This window comes from Falco naumanni, chromosome 11 (assembly GCF_017639655.2).
Source record: "Falco naumanni isolate bFalNau1 chromosome 11, bFalNau1.pat, whole genome shotgun sequence".
NCBI classification, from domain to species: domain Eukaryota; kingdom Metazoa; phylum Chordata; class Aves; order Falconiformes; family Falconidae; genus Falco; species Falco naumanni.
This window is the reverse complement of record NC_054064.1, coordinates 34590478-34617636: the sequence shown is the minus strand read 5'-3', so window position 1 is coordinate 34617636 and position 27159 is coordinate 34590478. Positions and strand designations below refer to the sequence as shown.

The 27159-nt window shown below is 44.7% G+C and overlaps 1 protein-coding gene across 2 annotated transcripts in view; it reads left to right on the top strand.

The window, feature by feature from the left end:
- Nucleotides 1–27159, top strand: part of NEGR1 (neuronal growth regulator 1) — a 295442-nt gene that overhangs the window by 132403 nt on the left and 135880 nt on the right. For both annotated transcript variants that reach the window (XM_040611163.1, XM_040611164.1), the window contains exon 2: nucleotides 7236–7468. In XM_040611163.1, coding sequence (XP_040467097.1) covers nucleotides 7236–7468 — 233 coding nt within the window. The remainder of the gene's footprint in view (nucleotides 1–7235; nucleotides 7469–27159) is intronic.

Below are 27159 nucleotides of genomic sequence, written 5' to 3'. Positions count from 1 at the left end.
TTAAAAAGTAAATTGTTCTTTTTTCCAATCTTCCAAGTTTAAAAATAGAAGAATTATCTTCTGAGTTCATCTATAGTTTAATCAATACTTCTCCAAGCAATGTAAAGGTAAAAAGAGCAAAAGTCACTGTTTAATGATTGTTATGCTTTCTTCAGTTGTGCTACAGTGTTATTATTAACTTCTAAAAATAATCGGTCCTATGCATAGATTTTAAAAATTACTTTGCAGAAAATGCTGCCGTGGTGTGCAGGAAGTTTAAAAACAGAATTTAAGGAAGGAGAGGAAAGGGGGAAGAGAGGGAAGGTCACTAGTACTTGTCATTTCTACCGGTTGTTATCTTTTCAATAATTTATTTCTCATATATAACTCTAAGAAATGTTTTATTGTTGGACTTTATGAAACAACAGCATGCTTTGGCTTGAACCATCGGCCAGTGATCGGCAGGGATCGACCACAGCTCCCGCATTCCTGGTGCTGACCTCTTGACCGTGCACCTTCAGTGATGGGATCCCACGGGGTTTGTGTGTGCTGAACTAGAACCGTGCATTGCTCTGGTGTCATTATTTGATGTATTTCTGGCACATAACATCAGGATGAGTTGAAGAGGAGCTGGGCTCTTAGCTCAAGGCTCAGACCCACCCTGAGGGAGCTGCAGTGGAAGGCTGCCAGATCTCCATAGGTTCACCTGAAATCAAAACTCTGCTCAAACTCACTTATCTGGCTTGGTGAAAATTTGTGTTTATGTTCCCTGATATATTTGGAAGACTTAATGGGCAAATCGCTCCAGAGTGCAAACCTGAATTTTATGTGTTTAGTAAAATTTGCTTGGCAACTCCCGTTGTGGTATTTGTAGCGTACTTTGCCCACCTAGACTGCTGTAGTCTTAAGGAACCAGAGGCTCTCGTGGAGGACTTTGGTCAGCACTGCCCTGTGCGCTGCAGGACTCAACGTGGCCATTGCACTGCCTGCCTGAGTCGCACCCCTGCACGGGCATGGCGAGGGGCTGCTGGGACCCCTCCAGCTGGGTTCCCTGTAGTTCTTACCATGTTGCTTGCGCTGTCTTCTCTCATTGTAGCCGCCTTTCCTCCCCTGTCTTTACTGGCGAGGTGCCTGGGCCGTGGCCGAGTGTACCCCGAGTGGCGCAGGGGTGCGGGCGGGGAGGGCATGCCTGTGCAGCGAGGCAGCCCACCTACACGGCGGAGCTGGCCCACCACAGCCTGCCAGCCAGAAGAGCCCATGTCTGTCTAGACATGTTCATGTTTGTGCAATGAAAGCAACACAGAGTTATCACTTCTTATCTGCAACTCAAAAACTAACATTCAAATACCGTCCCTGGTTAAAAGGAAGTGCACCCAGAGATCAAGCATGTGAGAAATGCAGCTGTAGGGAGAACTGCAGCAGCCGCAGGGAGAACCGCAGCGGCTGTGCCCAGGGTCACCTGCGGTGCTGCAGCCCGAGTCCACCCGCACTGCTCAGAGCCCACAGGCTTGCTTGGGGTCAGTGCTTTTGTTGATCTCGGTGCTTATTTTTTGCAAATACGTACACGATTGGTTGGTCAAGTCGCAAAAAACATGTGGAAGGACTGCTCTTTCATGGGAAATTATAAAGGTATGGGCAAAAAAAAGATAAAGCTTTCATTTAAAGGGGTAAAAAAATCCTTATTTCTCCTCATTTCTGTGTCTGCAGTAACTACAGTGCAGAAGCCTGGCCTCCAGTGGCCAGGAGCACACATCGGGGAATGTGTAGTTCAAGTCGCCTGCAGAATAGCTTTAAGCAATAACTGTGTTTTCAGAAATGAGAAGTGATTTGCAAACAGAAGGGATTAAATTTGTTAGATTAGAAAACATTCCTGAGATGAATCCTCTGATTACTTCTTCCGTGCAGCAAATACACAACTTATCCATTGCATCTTGCATGTCTAGTGGGAAAATACAGCAAGTTGGCTCCTATTTAACTTCAAGGCCATCCTGTGCAAAATATTGCAGGCAAATTCTGCAACATTTTCAAATCAGTTCACTCCCACAGTGTTAGGGAACTTGCGTGGGTTTTGAGTAAATGTAGAGAAAAGAGTGCTCTGAGCTTTTGAAGGAGCCTGTCTGAGGTAAAATATTTAATCTGTTTTCAAAGAACCTTATTTGGAATGTAATTTTTAGCTTGAAATTGATGTGCTTCCACCATACAACATGCTTCATCAGGGTCTGAACAAGACTGAAATGTAATCTCCTAGTTACATTTTTAGAAATACCTTTGGTGATTTTTTTGTTTTATCAGAGTTGAAAATCTTTCTCAGCAACTAAACATCTGTTACATTTTTAGTCCTTGGTTTTCATGTTTTATAGAACAGTTGTATACAGCGTACTTCTCGTTAATTAGTGGGGTATAGAAGAAAGTTGTGTTTAGCAGGGTTTTATCTCTATCCATGATAATTGCGCACCTAAAAATTATAAAGCAAATTTTCGTATTTGTTTTAGGAAGTCATTTTGAGAAAATTTGTATATCAAGTAAAACAGCAAGAGGTCTCTGTTCCTTTCTGCACTGATGTATCTCCCCTTTTCTCAGCCAGACAGCCTTGATATCAGAAGGGCTGTGGTTATATGAGAAGTTTTGGGAAACTTTGGCAGCTGTGCTGGCGCGGGCTGGGAGAGAGCTCCTTCCCTTCGCAGGAGCGGGGATGGGGCTGTGTGCTGGGTTCGGCTGGAAGCAGCCCTGGGAACACAGGGATGGCTCAGCCATTGCCGAGCAGCGCCTGCACAGCGCCGGGGGCTGTTCTGCTCCTCACCCCCCACAGCCAGCAGCTGGGGGGCACAGGGAGCTGGGGGGGGACATGCCGCGCCAGCTGCCCCCCCCGAGCCCAGGGGTACCCACCCCGTACGGCCTCACGCTCAGCACGGAGCGCTGGGGGGAGGAGGAGGAAGGGGGGCCGCTGGCAGCGATGGCGCTGGTCTCCCCCAGCCCCGTTAGGTGTGCTGGAGCCCTGCTGCCCTGGGGGGGCTGAGCACCTCCTGCCCTGGGAGGTGCTGGGGGAACGCCTGGGCTGGCTCTGCTTGTGCACACAGCTTGTGCTGTACCTGGGGAGCTGCCTTCATCTCAGCCCACCCGTTTTCTCACTTTCACCCTCCCGAGTCTCTCCCCACCCCGCTGGGGGGAGGGAGCGAGCGGCTGGGGGGGCTGAGCTGCCGCCGGGTGTTAAGCCCCATCAGGGCCTTTCAGAACAGGCGCCGTCAGAAGGCTGTAAGGATGCTTCGGAGCTGCCACGACAGCAGCCCTGAGCACCCCCCTTCTCAGCATGGTCTGCATCTGATGAGAATTCCACTTTTGTTTTTAATTAATAACCAAAAATTTCAACTTTGTTTTGTTTTGTTTTGTTTTGTTTTATTTATTAAGCAAGGATAATTATTTTCTTAGAAGCTGCACAGAGGGCAGGGAATTTGTAACACGAGGCTGGTTTTGTGTGCTGGGAGAGGAGGCTGTTGTTTCTCTCTTGTGGGAAGAAGCCACAGTGCTAGCGCTTTCTTGCATCTTTTTCGATGTGTGCATGTGTATAAATAACAAGGGAGTTAAATAAAATAGGAAATGCTTACTGAAACTACAGGCTACCTTCAAAACCACTCACTTATAACTGACCGTATCCAACTGCTTCAGAAATACCAGTAGAAAAGAAACGAATTGTAGAAAAACATCAGCGAGTCTGATGTTTCTGTGCTTCTCCCCAGTCTTCTGTTCATTAGGATCAGTTTGAAAATGTTCACGAGACTTTGAAAGTGGCTCCTTGCCTTCTCCAAATGGGACCAGACCCCACAAAACTCCTCCTGCAGCGATTCACAGACATCTGCTGTGCTCCTCATCCTCAAAGTGATACTTCCCCACGACATCCCAATTCCCTGTTATATAAACCGATGTTTTATCCCATATTGTATGCAGCTTCTCTCAGAACCCTTTCAGATTTCATGTTGAGATCATTAATTAAATGAATGAATAGTTATTTTCATTATCTATTTCTGAAGAATTTCAGCCTGATGCTTCTAGTTTCTTATTCCTAAAGGGAATGTCATTTCTCTGCTTAAACAATACTGCCATATGCTTAAGCTACGAAATCACCATTTTCTGCCATCTAACAGTTCCATAGTTGCGCTATTTTAATGTTTTATCAAAGAGATGAGATCTATTGCATTCTCTTCTTCTGTTGGATTTCCTTCATGTAAAAAACCTCTTTATCAAATAAAAATGTCCCATTAGTCTGTCACACTTTGTATTACCTTCCTTCAACTTTTAAAGTTGTTTTAAAGCCTTAAACTCTATTGTGGGCATGGTGGTTAGCCTCAAATTTGCCTGATTCACTCCCTACATTTCCGTAAGTGGAGATAATACATTTATGGTTTCCCAGTCACATAGCATCACTTTCAGACTGCTTAAAAAAACCACCCCACATGCTCCGGGGTTTGCAGTTGCATGCTCTCAAACGTGAGCCCGTCAGGGTTTTTCTCTGCCCTTGACTCCATTAGCTGCTCTGCCTTTTCCCACATGAGAGATGGCACCTTCTTTATGGGAAACCGGAGTACAGCGCCCAGTTGGCTTTTGAGCCACAGCTAAATATCCTCAAGCTCACTGCAGACAGGCTGTCGTACCCATCAGCTGGTGAAGGTCCCTCTGCACGCTGTCGCTGCCCTTTTATCCCCCTTTTATACACTTCTCAGGCCCCGAGAGGGACTCCCCTTGCCGGCCATTGCCTCCCAGACACCCTTCTCACAGTCCCATTTTCCCATGCTCTCTACCCAAGGTATGACCATTTGATTTTGCTCAGGTCTCATCTCCTCCCACCAGTCCTCCCTTTTCTTTATGACAAACGTTTTCTTGTCTATGGCAAGGTGGTACTTGAAGTATCTCCAGTGTTTCTGTTCTCGTATTCTCATACTTCACACAGTCCTCTGCTCTGCTGGTGTTTACTGGTTTTCTTCTCGTCATTGTTTTCTTTCCTCACTTGCTGCTCTTTCATGCATTTTCCTGGCTGCTCACAAAAATCGTCATTCTGGCTGAAGTTCCAGAGAGCATCCCTTGTCTGTCATGTCAAGTAATTGCTTTCAGTCAAATGCTGCAAAGCAGAATGTAGACATCCCAGCATCACTTGAACACACGGTTAAAATGTCCGTGGGATGGAGGAGTGGTCTTTAGTGTCCTTTCTGTCTCTGGCTCTCCTGCCTGTCACCAGCATCACTCCCCTCTTTCCAGATGATAGAAAAAGTTGACGGCTATTCCAAAGCCATCAATTGCATTAACAATCAGATCATCTCCCGGGAGCGGTTTTATCCCTGCAGCCTGTGTGCTGCTGAGTGGCTTCTCCTTTACCTCTCCCAGCGACAAGGGTTCCTCAGCTCCAGTGCAGCTTTGTGTCATACAGCCACAGAACCACAGAATCACTGAGGCTGGAAAAGACCTTTAACCCCATCAGGTCCAACCCTTAACCCAGCACTGCCAAGGCCACCGCTAACCCTTGTCCCTAAGCGCCCCATCTACATGTTTTTTGAACACTTCCATGAATAGTGATGCCGCCACGTCCCTGTGCAGCCTGTTTCAGGGCTTGACCATCCTCTGGCATCGCCCGTTCTCCGTGGCCACAGCTCTGCCCGCCCGAGGGTCAGAAGCCCCCCACACTCGCACCAGCGCTGGCTCACCCCTGCGGGCATCCCGCCCCAACAACCTCTGCCTGCCTTCTGATGTACTTCACTGTGCTAAGAAATGCTGTCAGCTGTATTCGCCAGCTTCTTGCCACTTTTTCCACGGTTTTAGTAACTGTGTTTGGTGCCGTGCTGTTCTTGGGCCTGGTCAGTGGTGTTTGGTAGTATCCTTCACAGTGCACGTCTCCTCATCCCAGTGTGCAAGTGAGCGGCTTCAGACGGAAGGCTATTTTAGAGAGAAATCACAACTGTTTCCTAACGTGCAATACAAAATATTGACAACAGCAGCATGTTGCAGTGTTTAATTACCTTAGTACAAGGTTATACTTCTGTTATGCCTGGGTGGCTTTTTTTTTTTTTTGGTTGCATATCTACGGAAAGGATTTTCAATTAACATTGACCTTTAATACTCTGACTGGTTTTGGATTCTACAGAAGGTGAAATGGACTACAAATTAGGTTTTGCAATATACCTTGTTCTTTATATTTCTCAACTGATTAGTTTCCGACAGTTTGCAGTACCTACACTGGTGCATTCAGCTTGCAATTCCCTTGCAATCTCCGGTGCCATGTTCAAACCCCCAAGATATTGTGTAGAAATGCTGTCAGACTCTTCAGATGTAGGTGTTTTCATTCTCCAGCTGTACTTCTTTACTCTTAAAAAAACCAAAAACCACACACACACACACAGAAAAAAAACAAAAACCAAACCAGTGTTTACTTTATGGAGGAATATTTTTGAACTAAAATTTAGAAGGAAAAAATCTGTCTAGAGTACATCAGCTTCTGATTGTAGGGGTGTTGTTATTCACTGAGCTCCAGTTATGGTGGCTATTACACCCCAAAGAGTGCTATTTTTAGTTATTATTCTAGTAATAATTGTAAAAAAGCTGAAATATGACATAATAAACAAATCACATTGTTCAAGTCACTACCATACCACAGCTGTTTAAAAAAAATGTTTCGTAGGACTATGCTTTATATTGCATGGCTGCTGTCAGCAGGGAAATCCATGCTAATCGAACGTATGTTTGCTTTAAACGAGATGTCTTGGATGTGATTAGCAATGGCAAATCTAATAACCCTCTGAAAAGAAAAAAAAAACATTGTTTTGGATTCTAAGATGCCATTATAGTTTTTGGTGGGAAAAGTCTCCTGGTTCCTTAACTAAGCAAGCAGAACTTTATCATGCCTTAGGAGAAAGGCAGAACTTGGTGCAGACACCCATGCCCCCTCCCGACCCTCACAGGCTGAGGCTGGAGGACAAAAGGCTGCCCCGGTGAGGCCACTGAGCCCAGTTCAGAAATAACTGAGACTTTCTGCCTACTGCTCCGCTGACTGCTCACAGCAGGGGAATCAGAAAGGAAGGGCATAGCAGAAAAAAAATACATTTATTGTGCATTTGCAAGACAGGCTTTTGGTTTTATGGTGGTTTGTCAATTAACAAATTATTTGTATTTTGAGATTCAACTCTAATATATTACAGCTATATTCAGTCTAAAAATCAATAGCAAGTTAATGGTATTTAAGAGCTCCTAATTACCGGTTTCACCTTTTTTTGCAGGTGTTACTTGGAAGATGGAGCGTCAAAAGGTGCCTGGCTCAATCGGTCGAGTATTATTTTTGCTGGAAGTGATAAGTGGTCAGTAGACCCTCGAGTTTCAATCGCAACAGCAAACAGAAGAGAATACAGCCTGCAGATACAGGACGTAGACGTGACAGATGACGGTCCGTACACTTGTTCTGTGCAAACTCAACACACTCCTAGAACGATGCAGGTGCACTTAACTGTACAAGGTATGTGTTTAAACGAACTGTTATTGGAGATGTACTAGACAGAAATAGTTTATGGATGGGAAGTGTCAGCTAAGCACATTTTAAAGCTTTTTTTTCTATCTGTCTTTCTCTTTTCTTGGATGTATGTAACCGACGATTTGTATGTGGCTCTGGGCCCCTGCAAACATAATTAGCCCAGAAGGGTCTCCAATTTGCCAAAATCAGGTTTAAGCCCTCACTCCTGCTCTTCTGAGAATTGAACAAGCTGTGAAAATACGAGAGGGAAATACCAGTGCACTGGCTGAGGTGCAGGTCCCCGCAGCAAGACCTTGCCGGTACCCGTCAGTCTGCTGCGGGTCTCCTGCATGGCTCAAAACACACTTGTTTGGCGCCGTATTCAGCCTGGTCACCATGTAAAGGGGCACAATCAGGTGCTGAGTTCATAGAAGGTTTACAGCCTTTGCACTTTAAATTGATACCAAATATTGCCAGAAACACCCCTGTTTCCTTTACGATAGGAAGATGCGTTCAGAAACAGCCAGTGCTGCTCCTGCAGCATGCCGTGGAAGGGTCCCTGTAGATCAGGACCCAGCTGTCCTTGGGGACGGAACAAGGCCATGAGACGTGCTTTAATCATCATGTAATAAAAGTATCAAGTAAAATTTGACTGATGGATGCGGTCAGAAAGACGCCAGAGTGCATTCTGTCGTGCAGAATTTGCAGGCGGCACAGCCATCAGCCGCACCGGCACCCCGACAGCCCAGCTCCAAGTTTCCACAGGACTATTCTGATGCAAGTTTTAAAGGAGGAAAGGGTTTTTGTGTGGTTTGTGGGCTCCTTCAGAGGCAGCTGCTTGAGGGCAGCCTGGGAGAAAGCACAGAAGCGCTTCACCCCGTGGTGCAGGGCAGCAGGTCGCTCCTCGGGAAGCTGGTCCCGTTCCTGGCACAGCTCAGCTGCAGAGGGGGGGGCACCTGGGCGCGTCGCCCCCCCGGCAGCCCCGCCGTGCCTTCTGCCCTCCCAGAGCACTCGGCTTACCGGCCTGCCTGCATGCATCCTACTCCCCTGAAGCTTTAAGTGTGAAGGTTTCTGTAAATTTTATTGGCATTTAAAAGATGCAGTATTTCGTTTGACTTCTCCGGTGCGTGCCGTCACAAGCATTGTTATAAAAACAAGAAATAACTCATTGGCTTAAGAAAAGCAAAGCTAGACTGCATAATGCAATTTCCCAAAAATAGAAATAGAAGTTCTATTAGATTTAGAAATTTAACATAAAGCAGTAAAACCAAAATAAGTGGAGAAAAAGTAAGCTGCTTTTGCATTTAATTCCATAGTTTTTCTTTCTTCCTGACCAGTTTTCTGACAGAAATACCAAGATCCCACTGTTGTTAGTAACAACGGTCTGTTCAGTTCCGTGAGGCAGTTTTCTGTTATAAGCGCTGCAGAACAACCATGTGAGTTTTACACCCGTGAAGGTCATATTTATTGTATGGTTCCAGGGTGAACAATTCTTAGTTTTGATTGTCTTTGTCATAGTTAATGCCCTCATGCAAGGGGCTAAAAAAATTTGGAAATTAATTGTATGTATAAAACATATAAATAGGAGCTTAAAATCAATTAGGCTAACTACAATTATATAGAGAAATAATAACTCAATAGTTAAAATATGCATAATTATTAAGCGATTGCATTTATATCTTCAGAAATGCAAAGTATAACCTAGGGCTTTAACTTATTAGTCTTTGGTGTAATCATCATTAATATTTCCTTTTGCATTTTTATGAGTAATAAAGCAATGAATATAAACCAGAAGAATTTAAATGGCAATCTCTATTAATCCATATGGCACACCAAAATCCCTTACAAATAACATGTACGAAATGCTTCTGAAACTAATTATCCTTAACCACTGGACCTTTAGAACCCGGTGGTTTGTAAGACTGTAGCTCTGTAAGAGCCAAGTGCACTGCTTGCATAAAGAACATTATTTTGTTAGTGCAGCCAAAGAGCTGTCTCTTGGCCAGTTTTATAACTTTCTTCAGTTGCATGAGGCTGTTGCATGAGGACCTGCAAACGTACCGTTTAGGGGGGGCAGGGGTGTGTCCAGGGATTGCAGAAATATTTGTATGCTATCAGATTGGGAAGCTGGAATGAATAAGCTGTGACAGTATCAATTAATATTTGGATTGTCTATATATATGTCTGCAATTACTCCAATGTTATTTCAGTTGTATTTTATGTGGGAAGTAGGGACCAGCTCCATGAAGCATAGCCAGAACAAGTAAGCCATTTTCAAGATTATTAAAAAAAAAAAAAAAAAAAAGTATCACTATCCCTGTATTTTTCCCTGTGTAGCTCTGTTAGCACTTGGCAAGAAGGGAAAGCTGCTGAGCTCCCTGCTTGCAGAGAGAGGCCCTGCACCCACTGGGCAGCAGAGTGGCATCAGCAGCTCTGGATGATGCTCCATCCCATCTCGGTGCAGATTGTGGCTATTCCTCTCCATTCCAGCTTGTATCTTTATGTGCATATTACTGTAGATATTAATAATTATCAGCCATGCAATGGATGCTCAGCAGAAGGGATGTGAGCCATACGAACTGCTCATCCCACGTGGGTGGGATCCCACTTTGGAGCAACACTGGGGTTGGCACGGTAACTTAGAGAGACCTGCATCACACTTACTGCTGGCGTCACCTGTCTAGCAGACCTGCACGGGTCTGCTGCATGTAAGCACTTTACATCGGGCCACTTCGCACTTAGAACAAAGCCATCACTTCACCCTCCATGTGCTGAGACTAGGATGTAAGGATACAAGATTCATGCATCCTTTGAGATGGAGATTGACCTGTCTGAAAGTAACCGAGACTGTAAATGAAACATCAAAGAGCTAATTGCTGCTATAAGCTTATATATCCTTTCCTGCTGAATAGGGTTCATAGGGATGATATAATAACATTTTATGGAAGCAGTTTTATGTTTCCTTTTAATATTGTTCATTGCTTTGTATTTCAAGATTAGAAACAACTTCTGCTATTGGGGAGAAATAAATGAAAGGCAAAGCAAGCCTTTTGCCAAAGTAAAATCATTCCGTCAAAGGGCTGGGCTTCCTTTTAAATTTTGAATAAATGATCAGCCGCAGACCTAGAGCAGCACATGAAATGACAGAGGAAAAAGAAAATTTAAAAGCAAAATCTTAGCCCTTTAAAATTCCTCTGCCCTACAGGCTGTATTCTGTCGAGTAATGTTGAAAGAAGACATTCTCCTGCTGAAAACAGCAGAGCTGGAAGAGCTGGGGGTATGTGCATTGGGTCACAAATTAAATGAATGAAGACTTATGTGTGATCATAAGCTCTCAAATAGGTTCAGACTCCAGGCTGCAAAATTATTTGCTGTGAAACTCCACTTTAAAAGCCATGTAAATTCAACACACTCTCTTTTTTTTTCTTTTTTTTTTTTTTAATTGGTGTATGTATGAGGTCTGTCTATACACACAGAACCAGCAGCTTCATTTTGAGTATCCTCTTCTCTGCTGTTTGGGGTGACAGTTTCTAAACATATTCCTGTAAGTGTTTCAGAGAATAAATACATTTTAATGGGTTAAAGATGCCTTAATTACCATGTGTAAAACATAGAGAGGTAGCGTGATCGTAAATAACCACAGTGGAAGGGAAGCAGCAGCCACTCCATCCCTGCTCCAGGCACGGATGCAGGGAGCAGCGAGACCTCGTGGGATTTGGCCACAGCCAAGCAGGGAGCTCTGGCAGAGCTTGAAGTTGAGTTTCAGTCTCCCAAATCCCTGCCTGAATGAGACCACCAAGTCTACGTCACTGTTACTTATTACATAGTTACACCTTTTCATACCAAGAACATTCATCAAGATATAATTAATAAAAAGAGAAAAGCCTAATGTGTCTTTAGCCCACATTGACATCAGTGAAAGAAAAATCACATAAAAGCGAGGAAGATAATCCAGTTAACTTTACTTCAGTGACCTTAATGAAAAGAAGTGAGAATTATGAAGTAATTAATTAAAAGTTTAGAAGGTAGGAGTTTGTAATCAACGCAATCTACCTCAGTGCCAGATGCTTTATCTGCAAAGTCATGAACTGCAGATGATTTAAACATCAGATGTTTGCCACAGTAAAGTAAAAAAAATGAAATGCCTCTTACCACCCTATATTGCTCATAATTTTTCTAGCACAAGGTTGCTATTTCTGCCATTTCTAATCTGACATTTATTTTACCAAAGTTTAAATTGCATCCTCCAAGCTGTGTTTCCCTTTCAATTTGCAAAAATATTAAGACATGTTTATCAGCGTCCTTGAGAATTAATTTTGCCGCAGGGCAGAGCGACAGGTCGCAGCCCAGAGGCTCCGGCTCGCTCCGTGTGTCAGGACGCAGTAATGATGCCCTCATGGCATGTGGGGAGAGGGCAAGTCAGGCTCCTGGTTTGTGACCCCAGGGAGATAGAGGCCAGAAAAGGGTACTCAGCAGGACCTCGGCCGCTGAGGGAGGGTCACCGGGATGATTAGGAGAATGAAGAACACATCTGAAAGAGATTGCTTTGTTTAACCTAGTGAGATGAGGGCTCGGGGAGAGTTTTGTTATGCTTTATTAATACTCTTCGTGTGGGCCCCAGGGAGGGCGAACAAACATACTGGCTAAAGGAGAGCACTTGTACAAGACTAGGCAAATCCAGCTTAGCCATGTGCGGATTTTAAGGTGAGGTGAGGGGAAGGTGCTAGTCCCCGTCGAGTTGAGGATGGGCTGTCCAGGGACAGTGGCCAGGGTTTGGGAGAGCAGTTCCCATGGGGGCTGGTGTGTGACCGTGATACTGGTGAGTGAGGTTTGTGACCGTGGTCTTCCTCACAACGGGATTTGACAGCTCCGTTTGCCTCCTTGAACACGAGCAAGGAGCCTAGCAATGGTCCTGGTGACAGCAGCGCTAGGATCCACTGGCACAGTCTGGACCAAGGGGTGGGTTTTCAGGGCTGTATTTTGACCTGTCAGGGATGCATGGCTCGAACAGGTCCACGGTTTAGGCTTTGAGGTGGAGATAACAGGTGTCGTTCCCTTTGCCATCCCCTGTCTCCAGCTCCCCATGGTGTCTGCTGCCCCTGCTGCACCCTCTGCCCTCCCCGTCCTGCCGGAGCCCCGTTCCCAGTTACATCAGTGCTTGCCATTGGTACCACAATGCCACAATGCTAACGTTGGGGAATCGGTGATACAGCAACTTTCTTACATTAGTTATTTGACATCTTAATTTCTGCTTCGGTCTAGCCCATGCTGGGCACGTCTGTGGCTCCTCCCAGGACAGACCGCATGCGTGTGAGACACAGCACTTGCTCCTGTCCTGCCCTCTTGGCATCATCTCATTTCTGTACATAACCAGCGCTTGACATGGTGTGCAGGTGAATAATTCAGTTATCTATGTAAATGCGATTTATAGATTCAGTCAGAAATCACAACCTATTTTTTTTATTTAAACATGTACAATATTTCCCAAGTAGTACTCAAGGCCCTTTTTCTGTTTAATAAACCTCCTTAATGTCCCCTAAATATTAATGTATTGATTTAGTCTTTGCAATGTTTGCGAAGTCTAATTTGTTTCCTCAACCAGGCCAAGAGGGACTTGCATTTGGAGCTAAGAGATATATCTTACCAAAATTTATTTAAAGTGGGGCAAAATAAATATGCAAAAGACTTCTAAAATCATATAACAACCACTTTCCAGCTAAAACTGACAATCCATTACTCTTTTAAATTGCTAGCACTCGAGTAGGATGTCAGGTTTTGTTATAAAATTAACTCGCTGGTGCCAGCCACTGTTATCATCTTGTCCCTGCTCAGCACAAGAAGAAAAAGACTTAGAAAAATTTTTCCGGAGGTGGAGGCAGCTGCATGAGATTTGCTCAATGACAGAGGCCCCCAGTCAAACAAGCCACCCACTCCAGCAAAGAGCATACTTGGACTTGCTGTTACCGAGCGCTGCATCCACCGTCGTTAATGCATCATTAATGACCGATCAGAATGTTTTCTCCAGGATTTGTATTTTTTATCCATTCATTAAATTCCTCCCACATTTGTACCTCTCACAGCATTCAAATGAGCTGCAGGGGATCTCTCTCTATAATATGTATGAATGGCTTTTCCCCTTCTTTAACAGACTTAAATCATGGAAAATGTTTGCATTAGCGGGTGATCTCATTTACAAGGATGTAAATCAGAAATGGTTTTATCTGTTGTAGACCAAGGCTCTACTACTATGAAACTCATAATTCTGCAGTGTTGGAGGTGCTTTATAGTCAGAGCTGCAGCTGAATTTCCATTGTAAGTCTGAAATTTCCATCTTCTGAAGTCTGCAGCCAAAGGATAATCTACACAAAATAATCATTTGCTCTCTGGTCTGAAGTATATTAGTGCTGTTACATTTGAATTAAGTTGAATGAGTTGTTTTGTGACCTGTGGGAGTCTTGCAAAAGTTGTCATTATAAAAGTTCTCTGTGTTCAACAGCATCCAAAGCATCTCTCAGCAACTTCTCACATTATACAGCAATGACAGAAGCAGAAGTAAGGAGGGGGAAATACAAGGTAAAGCTAAAGAACCTCCAGAAAACGTAGGTCAAAGAACCTTATCATCTAATGGAAAGAGCGAAAATTTACATGATGAAACTGCGTTTTGCATTCATGAGCTTAGTTAGGTTCTCCATCCCCTCCTCCACCAAGCTAGAGAGGTGCATAGGCAGCCTGCTGCTTCCTGCTGGGCACAGCATCACTCTCCTCTCTAAAGCACTGGACCAGTAAGCTCCCACCTTATATAAACAGGCAACCTCCCTCAGATAAAACAAAAACAACCATTGGGAGTGTTGTGTGGAACCCAAGGTATAAAAATAATTATGAACCTTTTTGAAAGACAGATTTGAAAACAGTTTTTGGAAAGAAAGGCAATTCAGAATGAGAGTTTGTCCAAGGGTGAGCTGGTGGCTGTGCCTGCTCCATGCCATGGGTCACTTCTGGTCCCTGCTGGCATTAAGGCAAATACAGGTCAAATCCATCCCTTTGCATGAGAATGATGTGAAGTGGATGATGTGAACAAGAACTGTTGGGCCAGCTTTTACTTTTTATTGTTGTTCCCTTTTAATTAAAGTGTGGATAACCTCCATAGTCCTCCACATCTCAACGAAAAGGCTTTTGTTGAGGATCCTACAGTCAGAAGTGTTTGACTTTGAAAAATGTCAAAATAATTTCATGGTTAACACCACTCAGTCAGGATTCTGGGCAGCCTTATCAAGTGTTTCTAGAGCTCTGCCAGCGCACCCCCCTGCCTGGAGCTTTAGCATTGCGCTGCCCACTAGCAGAGAAGATGCTGACTCCACAAATACACGTGTCTGGGCATGCTTAGGGAGCTGTGGGACACCAGTACCAGAAGGCACTCACAGCAGAACATGATGTGTGATTGTATCAGATAGTTTGGGAAATTACCAAGGCTACCAAACCTACTTCTTGTTTATGATTTCTTATTTACTGAATATACCTTTATTGAGATTCCCTATCTATCGAGTATGCTGCTCCCGCTGAATTCAATGGCAAAAATCCTGATAGTTTCACTCAAGAAACAGTCAACAGTCACGACAAGGCTTGCTTGGAACACTGACGTGGAAATGCTTTTTTTCCTGTTGTGCTACCTCGGAAATACAATTGCCATCTGAAAACAGAGCGTGGCAATGCAGAGATTTTAATTACAATGACTTTATCTAAATGCAATTTCTATGTTGAAATTGAACAGATCCTCCATAACTTTATTTTGCAACTGTAATGAACTGTAGGAGTATTGTTTTGAAGACACACATTTGACTTATAACATTTTCAAGGGCTGGGTTATACGTTAGTACGTGTTTTCCTGACTGCCCTTACTACGGGCTCTATTATTTCCTCTCTGAATGCCTCTTTGCCATCCTATTGATTCAATTAAAGGCAATTGGGCTGGCCTGGAAAAACTGAGATAGTAATTATTTTGTTATTCACTGCCATCATTTCCACACTGCAAGTGTTTTTGAAACTGTACCCTGAGTAAGCAGTATAATATTTTACAGAGCTTTCTGCCTGTCACAGTGAACACTGTGATTACTGTGATTTATCTGATTTATATTTTTTTTTCCATTGGATTTCCTGTTACTTTCACTTCTGTAGTTTCAGACTGTCACTTGTCAGGAATAAAAAAAGGTGTCCTGTAGTTGAAAGTTTAATTTTTGCTTGGAATGTTGTTACAAAGGACGTTAAATAGCATTGGAGTGCATGGGAGACCAATCTCTGCAACTCTTAGAGTATCATCTTTTTCATCATCTAGGTTTAAAAGAGGGTGTAAAAATTCTTCCACCTGATGGTCTAGAACATGCTGATTTTATCTTGCAGAAAGGATTTAAATCCAAATGTTTGGTGAGGTCTTGCTAAGGCAGTACAAAGGCACTGATTTTCCCCAAACAAATTTCCAAAATTTTCAAAAATCCTTATCTTCTGTTTCTACAAGATTGAGGAGAAATCACTGTAAAAGTGTTTTTGGAGTCAAAACTTTGGCACAGTAAATTTTTCAGTAAATTCTTCCTCACAAGACCTTGCTTAGTTAACAGTGGAGACTTTGAGAGTTACACAATCCTTTACCACAATAATAAAATTCCAAATTACTTTTAAACTGCTCCTCTGGCTATATTGCAGGTTAAGCAGCAGTAATTATAAACACTGGAAATACTGTTCCAAGTATCAATACAGGCAATTATAAGTATATGAATATAATAAAAAAATAACACTAACTATAAAAACAATAAATGTACTCATAACACTTCACCTTTTGAAATTACTAAAAAGTTAAGTGCAAGTTTTATTTTTTCCAATAAAATAAGTGCAAGTATTATTTTATTGAAAGGGGAGGTGGAATCGGAACAAAATCCTGCAAACTGGGAGTGAGCTAGCCTGGCTTCTGTGCCAGTTCTGCATCTTTGGCCAGTCTGCGTGCCCCGCTTTCCCGGAGGTGTGGGGACCCTCTTCACCTGCCTGTAAAGGGGAATTAAAAAGCCAGCCTAAATTCACTGCCACAAAGTATTTTCAAAATGTTCTGGCTGGAAATGTTTTATGTCACTACAAAATGATGTGTTCTGCGAACAAATAGTTAAAATTATAAGTCACAGTGGCATGGTCCTTCCCCCCAAAACGTGCAACATATGATTCTTAGACACTTTGCTGCCCAGAAGTTTCAACAACTTGGGAAATAGCTTCTGCACATTGTCTATGGCTGTCGCTGTGTCCCGGGGGTCCCTGTGCTGGCCGGCCCAGCACCACTGAGGCAGGAGGAGGGAGCTGCGCTAACGCCTTCCTCCCCTGCACCCCCCATCACCCCCGCCTCCCACCCCCCGTTTTGCTTCCCCTTTTTTACTGCAGACCTGGACAGATGGGTTTGAACAGAAATGAGATAGAAATAACAAAGCTGGCAGTAGTTTCTCCTATTGAAACACTGCTAGAACTATGCAATGCAACAGCAATAATATCCAAATTTTTCGCTACTTCATCATCGAAGAGAGGGTGGTTTGCTGCCGGCAGAGGTTCCTGCTCCCCCAGCTCGTGGTGCTCCTCGCTGGACCTTGTGACCTTTCTGGATTTGCTTGCACTGTAGCAATCTGAAATGTTAGAAGCCTATTCATACGAGTCACTCATTTATATTAGCTATAGACTAAAATCAACGCATCAACAATAAGTAAATAGCGATCATCCTTTTATAACTATTCTTTTTTAAATTTAAATTAAATTTGCATAACTGTCACTAAATGGAGAAAAGTATTACCTTCCATTTTGCCATTAGGGAGCCTGACAGACTTGAAAAGATAAAATCAGACTTATTTCATGGTCTGAAATTGCCTTTCTGATGCTCAGCAATATGAAAATCCAGCCAGTGAGGCATTAGTGGAGAGACATCAAACTGGTGGATGGTTTTGCCCGTATTTATTTTTAAGTGAAATGTCCACATCTAACAAAAAGCTGGCAGGTATAGAAGAGACTTTAGAGTTTTTACCTGTTTGGGGGGGGAGGCTATCAGTAACATACATACTAGAGTGCACAAGTATGGACACGTGGATGTGTGTATCTAAGTTCCTTGGTGTATATATTGATACTGTGGGTCACAGTGTGGCACAGGTCCGTATGAATGCGCTGAGTGTGAGGGCTGCGTGCAGGGGGATGTTTGGGACAGTTGCCCTTTCCCCAGGTGATGACGTGGGGTAGGTGCAGTCAGTGTGGTAGCAGTGGAGATCTGTAACTGACCAACCATTCCTAACCGAGAGGAAAATTTTGAATCTGTTTGCCACAGTCTTGTATTTTTTGAAGGTAACTGCACATACGTTGAACTTTATCTAACAGGTAAAAACTCTGTGCCATAAATCCAACCCGTCATAAATGTCAATATTACATACTTTAAAAGGCTAAAAACATTGAAATTAGCATTTAGAATTTTGAAACCCCATTAAGCATTAGTCTTATTAGAATAATTAGATAGTAGCACCTGTAAAAGTGTGAAATGTCATTTAGGCTCTTCAGAAACCTGTTGACAAACCTGTTCTAGACTTCCCTTTGTATGAAATTTGAACAATCGAGCTGTCTTCTTTGAGTAGCAGCGCTGTAATTAGTCTCTAACATTTTATTCTTCCTTGTACCGTCTTTGCCTGTGTGCTTTGCTTTGTTTCTCTTTCTGCGCGCTCCTGCCGAAGCAGAATTATGTGTGCTAACATTTCAACTGGTGGGAAGGCTGTGCGTGACCAAGGGATGGGGCTGGGCAGCGCAGTGGCGGCTGCGGAGGCGGTGACCACACCGCACGCCCGTGGGGCTCTGAGCACTTCTGACGGGTCCTGCCTTCTAGTCGCGTGGGTCACTGGCACCAGCTCCAGGCCGCTAGGGCAGCATGTGCTGCAGCTCGCCGAGGGAAGGCGTCATACGTTGTGTATACGTCCTGTGTGCGCTGTGCTGGGCGTTCCAAGGGGAAAGCACACACGTCTCCCTCAGTCCAGGCTCCATTCGGGGGAGTCACGTGCAGTACAGAGGGGCACTCTGGGGAGTGCTGTTTGCAGGGATCACAAGTGAGAGCCAGGCTAAAAGGGTGGCTAAAAAGCCAAACACACAAATTCAAAACACTGTGCAATTTATCCTGTAACTGTCTGGATTGTTCAGTATTAACAAAGCTCTTACTTTTAATGAGTTGGATTTGCATTAGCAGAGTTCTGTTTTAAACTGGACTGTTATTTGAAAATACCATTGTCAGCCTCTTCATGCTTATTTATTTCAGTTGCGCCAAGCCAGATTTTACAGTTTGAAATATGGTTGTTTATTGCCTCCCACCCCAGTGTCAAGCTGGAGGCAGGATGCTCTCCAGGTGAGAAAGCCCAGCCCAGCTCATCGGGGGCTTGCTTTGCTTTCATGCCTGTTCACCCTGGAAGAGGGTGAGAAGCAAGCAGAAACCCAGCCGAGCCTCACACCTTGCTGACCACCTCTTTCTGCTCCTGCTGGTAGTCCTCAAAGCCTGTTTTATTAGTGTTGATTACACAAAAATTGGACCACTTTCAGGGCATTTATAGTGTTTTCTAGCTGGTGCAAGGACTCACTAGCCCAATAAAGGAAGACAAGACCAGACAGACAGAAAATGTAAGATTATTTGTCTTCTTTATGGTTCATCACTGGGAAAAGATGTTTATTTTCATAGATGAGAGAAGGTGCTGGGAGAAGTCGGTGGGAAAATATCAGTTCTCATCAGTGGAGGCTAAATCAAGTCTACAGTTTATCAAACAACACTACACGAAACAGGATTGTTACATGTAAGTTTAAAGTATCAAAAAAAAGGAAAGGAAAAATCTCTCCGTTAAAGGGAGACAGTATTAGGCAATGGTTTATGTTGCTTTTTAACCATAAGGGAAAGATCTGTGACTGTGTGGTGGGTCTCTGTGTGGCTGCCCCACTGATTCTGTGTTTTCAGGACAGACATCCAGCATGAATGCCCCCCCAGATGAATGTCCCCTGCCAGCATTTTTGTATCACACAGAATAGAAGGAAAGGGGGGAAAGTCCTCTCCAGACTCTGTGACTTTATCGATCTTGGGGTTTTGTTTTGTTGCTCGTCTTTAAAAAGGGAGAACTCCTGAGTGCTGGGTAGTCAGTGAGAGGTGGGGGCTCCTGGGGGAAGCCAAACTGGGGCACGTTAAAGTGGTTCTCAAGAGAGTGGAGAGTTAATACAGAAACAAAGCCGTTCTGTTCCACACTAAATTTCACGATAAATATTTGGTGACAGCTAATGCAAAATATTTTTTATACTTTTAGGCAGGTAGTTGATGGACATTTTTAAATAAAATAAGAAGCATTTTAAGTGCACAAGCAAGATGGAGGGAACTTAGTCCATGGTTACTGCCTAAAGGTGCATTTTCATTTACAATATCGCATTTGTCATTGAAGATGTCCCAGGATGAAGCATAGAGAACTGATGATTGAAAAGCTAAACACAAAAGCAAATGAAGTAAAATTAAATGAGGAGGAAAATGTAAGGAACATTCCGCATGTGTATTTTTACCAGTAAGAAATGAGTAAGTCCAATAATGTAATATAAAATGGCATTAATGCAGAACATGTCCCTTTTTTTTTGTTTTGTTTCAAATGCTTTGCTATTCATTTTTCTGTGTCAGTCTCTTCCCACACTTTTTTTTTTTTTTTTTTCCTTTGAAGAAGCATCAGTTGTAGGAGTGAAACTAGGCCAGGCACAAGTAGAAATGAAGTTAGAGCTATAAGCAGAGAAAGTAGTAAACTTTGGAGGACTTTGATAGAATATTTGCAATAAAACAAGCTGTATGCTTCATGCTACATTTCCATATTTAACGCTGGAGAAGCTGATAGCAAAGAGAATTTGTTTTGTCTTTTATTTCCTCATATGATGCATACTACTTACATCTGCATTGCATGTTGCTGCTCTGCTTCTAGTCGAAGTCTGCTCTGAAGAAATTGTGAAGTAAGCTTGTATACCTGCTTTTAAATTAATGTCATCCTTGAGAGATGGCATTATTATCTGGAACAATGTAAAGGACTGTGATTTATATCCTTTGTAGCTAGCTCTGCTTTAGCAAAACTTGATGCATGACCTCTTAGCAAGCTAGACTATTTCATAAAGCTGACTAAATTATACATAGGCAGAAATATTCTACCTCCAGTGACCAGTCCATTAATAAAAATCCATAAACAGGAAGGGGTAGAAAGATCTCATTAGGAAAACCAGATGAAAGAGTGAAATGTATAAATCTGAAGTACTTGAATAACTGGGGACTCCACCAGAGGAGCTGAATATTCAGTCTAAGAGGAGTTCCCTTTGCCTCAGAAGCAGCCGTAGGTTGTACTGGAAAATGTGCAGCAGTTTTCTGGAAGTGCACATGGCTCTCACACCAGTGTTTTTTACAGTTTACCAACTAAATGTATACATACACACACAAAATACTAAATGAAGATGAGACCTTTTATCCATTCATACCAAGAGCAACATCTCTAAATATTAATGGAAGATTGTATTTGCAAGAGAATCAGTCCTTAAAGAATACATGTATTTGCTATACTCTTTCTTGTAAAGGTTTTTATATTGAGACTGTCTCTTCTATCACCAATGCCCAAGGGTAATTCCCATTCATAGCGAAGCCATCAGAAAAAAAAAAAAACCAAACAAAAAGGAAGAAGAAAAAAAAATGCCTATGAAGAGGCAACTGAAGAGCTCATAGAGACGACAGTCCATTGCTAAGGATTTTTCTGTGCCCGGTACTGTTTCAGACTGTTATGTCTTCTACTGAGCCATGGCAAACTTTTTCTGCATTTTTATGGTGATTTAATTAAATGAAAACCAAGAATTGTACATTAGATCTTTAAATTCCACCTCCAACGTACGAAGATGTGATTCTTCCCATTGAATTTATTAGCTGGTACATTTTGTCTTGTTTTTATGAGCTGGGAACTTGCAGAGGAAAAATACTTTTTACTATGAGCTGTGTTAGATTCATGTCTATGGGAGAATTACCAGGAATGAACAAGCCGGGGGATGGAATTATTAAAGCAGTTCCTTCTCATATACTGTCTTCTTTTTTTGGAATCCTCTACAGCTTAATTTTGATTTTATAGCTTAAGAGAGGATGATGACAGTATCTGACATTCGCAAGCAGCAAAATCCACCAGTTTGAAGGAGCAAGATCAAATGCCTGTCTTTAAAAAGAACTCAGTGTTAATTTAGGAAAATCTCGGGAAAGGGCTGAAAGCAACTGAAAAGTAAAGTCTCAGCTTCATACTGTAATACTGAATTGTAAGAAATTTGAAAGAAAGCTTTAAACGATATGGATTAAAAGTTTCCTGCCTGGAAAATCTCCATTTGAAAAATTTAATCTTTGATTGTACTGCTTTCATAAAGATGTAAAGAAAACTTTTTCGCTTGTTCATCAAAAGATTCCAGGACAGCAAATACAGAGGTTACCTAATCTGAGACATCTGACAAGGATGCAGGGGTGCATCTCTATAGGGGAAACAAAGATGCTGCTCTTCCCCGTTTTAGCATTTGAAATGCCCTCATACTGAGGTTTAATTTTGGAGGCTTTAGTTTTCTAAATTGGGCCTTCAAACGTGACAGTTTCTGCTCCTCTAGAGCCAGCAGGCTTGGCCCCTGCCCCCAGTGCACGGCAGCCCTGGCGGGCTGTGGTCGACAGCATCCCCCTGGCCACCGGGCTGCCCTCCCACCTGTCCTGCCCCTGCCCCTGCCCCTGCCCTGCCCCTGCTCCTTCCCCTGCCCCTGCCCCTGCCCCTGCTCCTTCCCCTGCCCCTGCCCCTGCCCCTGCCCCTGCCCCTGCCCCTGCTCCTTCCCCTGCCCCTGCCTCTGCCCCTGCCCCTGCCCCTGCTCCTTCCCCTGCCCCTGCCCCTGCCCCTGCCCCTGCCCCTGCCCCTGCCCCTGCTCCTTCCCCTGCCCCTGCCCCTGCCCCTGCCCCTGCTCCTTCCCCTGCCCTGCCTCTGCCCCTGCTCCTTCCCCTGCCCCTGCCCCTGCCCCTGCCCCTGCCCCTGCTCCTTCCCCTGCCCCTGCCCCTGCCCCTGCCCTGCCCCTGCTCCTTCCCCTGCCCCTGCCCCTGCCTCTGCCCCTGCCCCTGCCTCTGCCCTGCCTCTGCCCCTGCTCCTTCCCCTGCCCCTGCCCCTGCCCCTGCCCCTGCCCCTGCCCCTGCCCCTGCTCCTTCCCCTGCCCCTGCCCCTGCCCCTGCCCCTGCCCCTGCCCCTGCTCCTTCCCCTGCCCCTGCCCCTGCCCCTGCCCCTGCCCCTGCCACTGCCCCTGCTCCTTCCCCTGCCCCTGCCCCTGCCCCTGCCCCTGCCCCTGCCCTGCCCCTGCTCCTTCCCCTGCCCCTGCCCCTGCCCCTGCCCCTGCCCCTGCCACTGCCCCTGCCCCTGCCCTGCCTCTGCCCCTGCCCCTGCTCCTTCCCCTGCCCCTGCCCCTGCCCTGCCTCTGCCCCTGCCCCTGCTCCTTCCCCTGCCCCTGCCCCTGCCCCTGCCCCTGCCCCTGCCCCTGCCCTGCCCCTGCTCCTGCTCCTTCCCCTGCCCCTGCCCCTGCCCCTGCCCCTGCCCCTGCCCCTGCCCCTGCCCCTGCCCCTGCTCCTTACCCTGCCCCTGCCCCTGCTCCTTACCCTGCCCCTGCCCTGCCCCTGCCCCTGCCCCTGCCCCTGCTCCTTCCCCAGCCCCTGCCCCTGCCCCTGCCCCTGCCCCTGCCCCTGCCCTGCCCCTGCCCCTGCCCCTGCCCCTGCCCCTGCCCCTGCCCCTGCCCTGCCCTGCCCCTGCCCCTGCCCTGCCCCTGCTCCTTCCCCTGCCCCTGCCCCTGCCCCTGCCCCTGCTCCTTCCCCTGCCCCTGCCCCTGCCCCTGCCCCTGCCCTGCCCCTGCCCCTGCCCCTGCCCTGCCCCTGCTCCTTCCCCTGCCCCTGCCCCTGCCCCTGCCCCTGCTCCTTCCCCTGCCCTGCCTCTGCCCCTGCTCCTTCCCCTGCCCCTGCCCCTGCCCCTGCCCCTGCCCCTGCTCCTTCCCCTGCCCCTGCCCCTGCCTCTGCCCCTGCCCCTGCCCCTGCCCTGCCCCTGCTCCTTCCCCTGCCCCTGCCCCTGCCCTGCCCCTGCCCCTGCCCCTGCTGGCACCGCTGCTGCATCACCATGGCGCTCAGCACTGGGCCGCTGTTGGACCGATACCTCTGAGTAGCAGTTCGAGGAACAGTGAGTTATTCCAGGGGAATGTCCCCTGCTTTGGGCACGTCTCAGTGCGCAGGTGACACAGGAACCGTTAGGTGCAGCCCCGTGGCCGGCATGTCCTGTATTGGTGCTGACCTGGTGTGATCACGTAGCTGAACTCTGACCTCCGCATGACCCGCGCTTGGTGTGTGACGCAATAGCTACAATATCATTAATGAATAAAAAAAACTTCAGTGGTGACTGAAACTGTGATTTAATTTGAAATCCCCTAGCAGAAAGGACAAAGGGGAAAACAACGTAATCTATAACTACCTATTAACTTCTGTTAATCCTTTGATTTCATAGTGTCACATCCAGGAGGTACGAGGAACGAAAACCTACACAGTGGGTCTCTTTGGTCAGGAATCACTGGTCTTCAATAAGCAAATTCACCAGTCGTTTATTAATATCACTAGACTAGGTTCCGTTAGCTCTTGTTTTGCAACTAAAACTGAAAAAATAAATCACCCAAATATTTTCATTTTGATGGCACAGATTTAAGCAGCCCTTGGAGCTGTCCAAGAACTGTGCTTCTCTTTTCACTTCTAGAAGAACACAACATTTCTGGTAGAGGGCAATCCAAAGTATTCTTCTCTTTTCTATTTGATAATTGCAGCGATGATTCAGATTTTTAGGCTACATGAACTAAGAAAGTATTTTGGGGATTCCCAGCAGGAGGTGTTGTTACATCAAAGGCCAGTATGTCCAAGTCTTCGCCTAGCGCAAGGTACTGAGTCCAGTCTAGAAAGACATAAATCGTCTCACACAAGGAACTGAGTGAATGACTTGCAGAACAGCTCAACAAGCCCCAAACATCACCATACTCAAACACAGCTGCAGACTCACAGGATAAACTAAATTAGAATACTGTTTGTAGCAAACAGTAAATCAAAACCCTCTTTGAGGCAATTAGCAAAATCAGAGCATCCTTTGAAGCAAACAGGCATGAAAATGCTGTTCTTGCACTGATTTTTCAAATGCTTAATTTTACAACTTTCTTCAGTGTCTTACCATTTGTTCAAAGGGCAGAAGAACAGAATATCTAACACAACTGTGAGTTTTGCGAGTTGGTGGTGGTTTGGGTTTTTCCACACAAGCATATCTTCCATAACAGCAGTGATGAATGAGAATTATTAAAATAGCCCCTACTTATGGGTGGGTTGTAACCGCAGCCAGACGCTCTTTTGGATTGCCACCTCACATCCAGTGAGGAGCGATGATGACAAGTGGAAATCAGCACAGGGAGCAGGGAGGAACTGCCAGCTGGCAATAAGCAGGGGAAAGGCAGAAGGATAAAACCATGGGTTTCATGGGGATCCGAAGAAGCAGGTATGTTGTCCTTCTGTGATACTTGCTCCCCTCTAAAATATCCAGCAAAACACCTGGTTACAAAGCAAAAATGCAGATAGTGTCTTCTTTCCTTAAGTCACGGTTCATGTGTTCATCCCTCAACACTTTAGTAGAACTTACAAGTTTTCAAAGGGTTTGTCTTCACTTTTCTGTTTTCATCGGACAGTACTCAGGATTTGACTATGCACAAGGCTGATGGGGAGCAGCTGGGGGCACTGGGGGGGCTCAACCTGGAGAAAAGGAGGTTCAGGGGGGACCTTCTCACTCCCTACAGCTGCCTGACAGGGGGGTGTAGCGAGGGGGGGTCGGTCTCTCCTCCCAGATGACAGGTGATAGGACAGGAGGAAACGGCCTCCAGTTGCACCAGGGGAGGGTGAGGTTGGGAATTAGGAAAAATTTCTTCATGGAAAGGGTGCTCAGGCCCTGGGACAGGCCGTCTGGGGAGGTGGTGGAGTCACCGTCCCTGAAGGTGTTTAAATGATGTGTAGACGTGGTGCTTAGGGACATGGGTTAGTGGTGGGCTTGGCAGGGCTGGGTTAAGGGTTGGACTTGGTGGTCTTAAAGGTCTTTTCCAACCTAAACAATTCTATGCTTTTATCTTCCTTTGTTCTGTGTGACTAGGAGATATGTTGTTTTCTTTAAAGAACAAGTCATACAATACTAACAGTTCATTTATAGGAACAAATCTTCCACAGAAACGTTCTGAAGAGTCTCCTTAAAGGTACCATACAATGAAAACTGTATGATTTAAATTACTAGGTCTGTATTTCCTGCATATTATAATTTATGAAGCAGTAACAAGGACAATAAATGCCACAAGATCTTTTGCATTGTACAAGAAAACTCTATAGCAAAATGAAAACCATATAGCATTGAACCCTATAATATGACTCTAACTTCTATTATACCTACTTATCACATGTCTTTTTTCCTACCTATTCAGATAAAAGCTTAGGGATTTTTTCAAACAGAATAGCCTAGCCCCATGGGTAAATTTTGAAAACTGTGCTCAAGGAGATGCACACAAAATCTGTTCTTTTACTACATTTTTTGGCATTCTTTTTTTCCATGTGATGTTTTGAACATTTATCCGTTCGGGTTAATATGTTCATTTAAAAGGAAAAAATTAAACAAAAATGTTTCAAGAGAGATGTGAACTTGAATTTGAGTGCCCAGATTCGAAGGGATGTAAAGGCACTTCAGGAGCTGGGTAGAGCAAGCACGTTCACAAGCCTGTGATTTTCAAAGCTGCCTCAAGGCCAACAGTGCTGAAGACATTACAGTGAGACAAACTTTGCTTACTTGCCAGGTTTTATAGTACTAAGGGCTAAAGTACAGAATTGTAAGATAGTTATTTTATTGTCCCCAGCAGATTACTCATTTTGTTGTTTTTAGGATTCAGAAATGTTCTCTTTTTATTTAGACTGAAATTTTAATCATCCCCACTTTGCATTTAATATATGATATTATTTCCCCTTCTATCATCTGTAAGAGAAAAGTGGAAAATTTCCTTAATAGTTGGCAGATTTGCTTTGTTATGTAAAATAGATCCTTGGCAAAAAAATTATAAATATATAATTAATACAACAGTTCCATTATACAATAAAAGGGTTGTTTTATAAAAAAGACCTTCTCTGTTTCAAATAGTTCAAAGGAAAGACGTTGGTTTGTTTTCATAGTGAATTGAATGTAGTTAGCGCGCTAAAATATTTTGCTCATAAATATTGCAAAGTCTCTCTACATGACAGCAGCAATCGCTGGGTGCAGCATGCCTCTGCTTGTTTGCAGGTGATGCCCCAGGTTCGGCACTTATTAAGCTTTGCTGTAAGCCTCTTCCCCTGGCTCTTTTCAGATGATAACCTCTCTTTAAGTTAAACCGTTTCCTGCAGGGACACTTCTGCATCACTAAAATGCAAACACCGCATTAAATATTGTGGCTTTAGTTGCTTCTGCCTTTTGGACTGCAGACATCTAGGATGCTGATAAGAAGGTGGCTGATTTAATCAGTCTCTTCCAGTGAGATATATTTTAAATATAAGACCACTATGGTGTTGTCCTCAGCAGCTTATTCACTTT